This window comes from Cucurbita pepo, unplaced genomic scaffold (genome assembly GCF_002806865.2).
Source record: "Cucurbita pepo subsp. pepo cultivar mu-cu-16 unplaced genomic scaffold, ASM280686v2 Cp4.1_scaffold000490, whole genome shotgun sequence".
In the NCBI taxonomy this organism is placed as follows: domain Eukaryota; kingdom Viridiplantae; phylum Streptophyta; class Magnoliopsida; order Cucurbitales; family Cucurbitaceae; genus Cucurbita; species Cucurbita pepo.
In genome coordinates, this window is record NW_019646719.1 from 16,261 (window position 1) to 17,573 (window position 1,313).

Here is a 1,313-nt window from a genome sequence, read left to right on the forward strand (position 1 = left end):
AAAAAAAAAAACAAATATTTATATTGAAATTCCAATTTTTTTCAGACCGCCTCGACGCAAAATTTTGATTCTTCTTCTCAAAGAGTTGGTTCTGTTCTATTGAAGGGACTCGGTAGTTCTCTAATGGAGGGAACCAGCAAAACCACCAAAAGAAAGCTGGTCAAGAAATCTGACAACAAGGTCGATAAGAAACTCAAGAAGGAGCTTGATGATCCCGTTTCCTCTCAGCCACACGACGATGCCTCCGACTCCGATTTGGACGATCTTCCCAAACTCCTCGAGCCCTTCTCCAAGACACAACTAATCGAGCTCATCTGCACCACTGCTCTCAAAGATGCTAATCTCGAAGCCCAAATTCGAGCTGCTGCCGACCGTGATGTCACGCACCGCAAGATTTTCGTCCATGGCCTCGGTTGGGACACCACCAAAGAAACCCTAACTTCGGTTTTTGAATCATTTGGTGAAATTGAAGACTGCAATGTGGTTTTGGATAAGAATACAGGGAAAGCTAAGGGCTATGGGTTTATTTTGTTCAAATCCCGTCAGGGTGCGACTAAGGCGTTGAAGGAACCTAGGAAGAAGATTAATAACAGGATGGCTTCGTGTCAATTGGCTTCTGTGGGTTCAGTGCCGCCGCCTCAAAGTCAGGAGGTTGGGCCGCGGAAGATTTATGTGGCGAATGTGCACCATAACGTGGATGCTGAGAGGCTTAGGACGTTCTTTGCGAAGTTTGGGGAATTGGAGATGGGTCCGATTGGGTTCGATCCCGAAACAGGGAAATCGAGGGGTTATGCTATTTTTATTTACAGAACAAATGAAGGTGCGAGGAGGGCTCTTGAGGAGCCACACAAAGTATTCGAAGGGAACAAATTGCATTGCCAGAGGGCGGCTGAGGGGAAGAACAAGAATCAGAATTCGACGCAGGCAGTGCAAAGCTTGGCGCAGACTCAGCCGCCGATGATGGCAGCCATGGCTACAGCTTCAAATTTGCCATTGTTTGCTCAACATCCGAGCCTCAATCCTGTGTGCGGTGGATTTGGGAACCCAGCTTTGGGAGGTGGAATGTTAAACCAGGGAGTAGTTCCCATGAGTCAAGTGGGTCTGGTTGGTAGTTCAGTTGGGGCTGGGATAGGCTTGAGTGGTTACAGTGGGGGTTCATATGGCTTAAGCCAATTAAGTGCCGGTGGTTCGTCAATGCTAGGCTCTTACGGGTCCGATTCTTCATCACTGAAGGGGTTGCCGCACATTTATTCGAGCACAATGCTTGGCAAGGCCGTATCGGATCGGGGTCCGGCGGCTTCTGGTGGGTCTCT

General features: G+C 48.6%; 1 protein-coding gene across 1 annotated transcript; it reads left to right on the plus strand.

Annotated features, from left to right (window-relative positions):
- Positions 1 to 84: 84 nt before the first annotated feature.
- On the plus strand, positions 85 to 1,307 carry LOC111785439 (UBP1-associated protein 2B-like; the record flags this gene model as incomplete). The annotated part of the gene is made up of 1 exon (XM_023665828.1): positions 85 to 1,307. A coding segment is annotated over exon 1 (1,184 nt), but the record flags the coding sequence as incomplete, so codon positions are not given.
- Between the last annotated feature and the right edge of the window lie 6 nt (positions 1,308 to 1,313).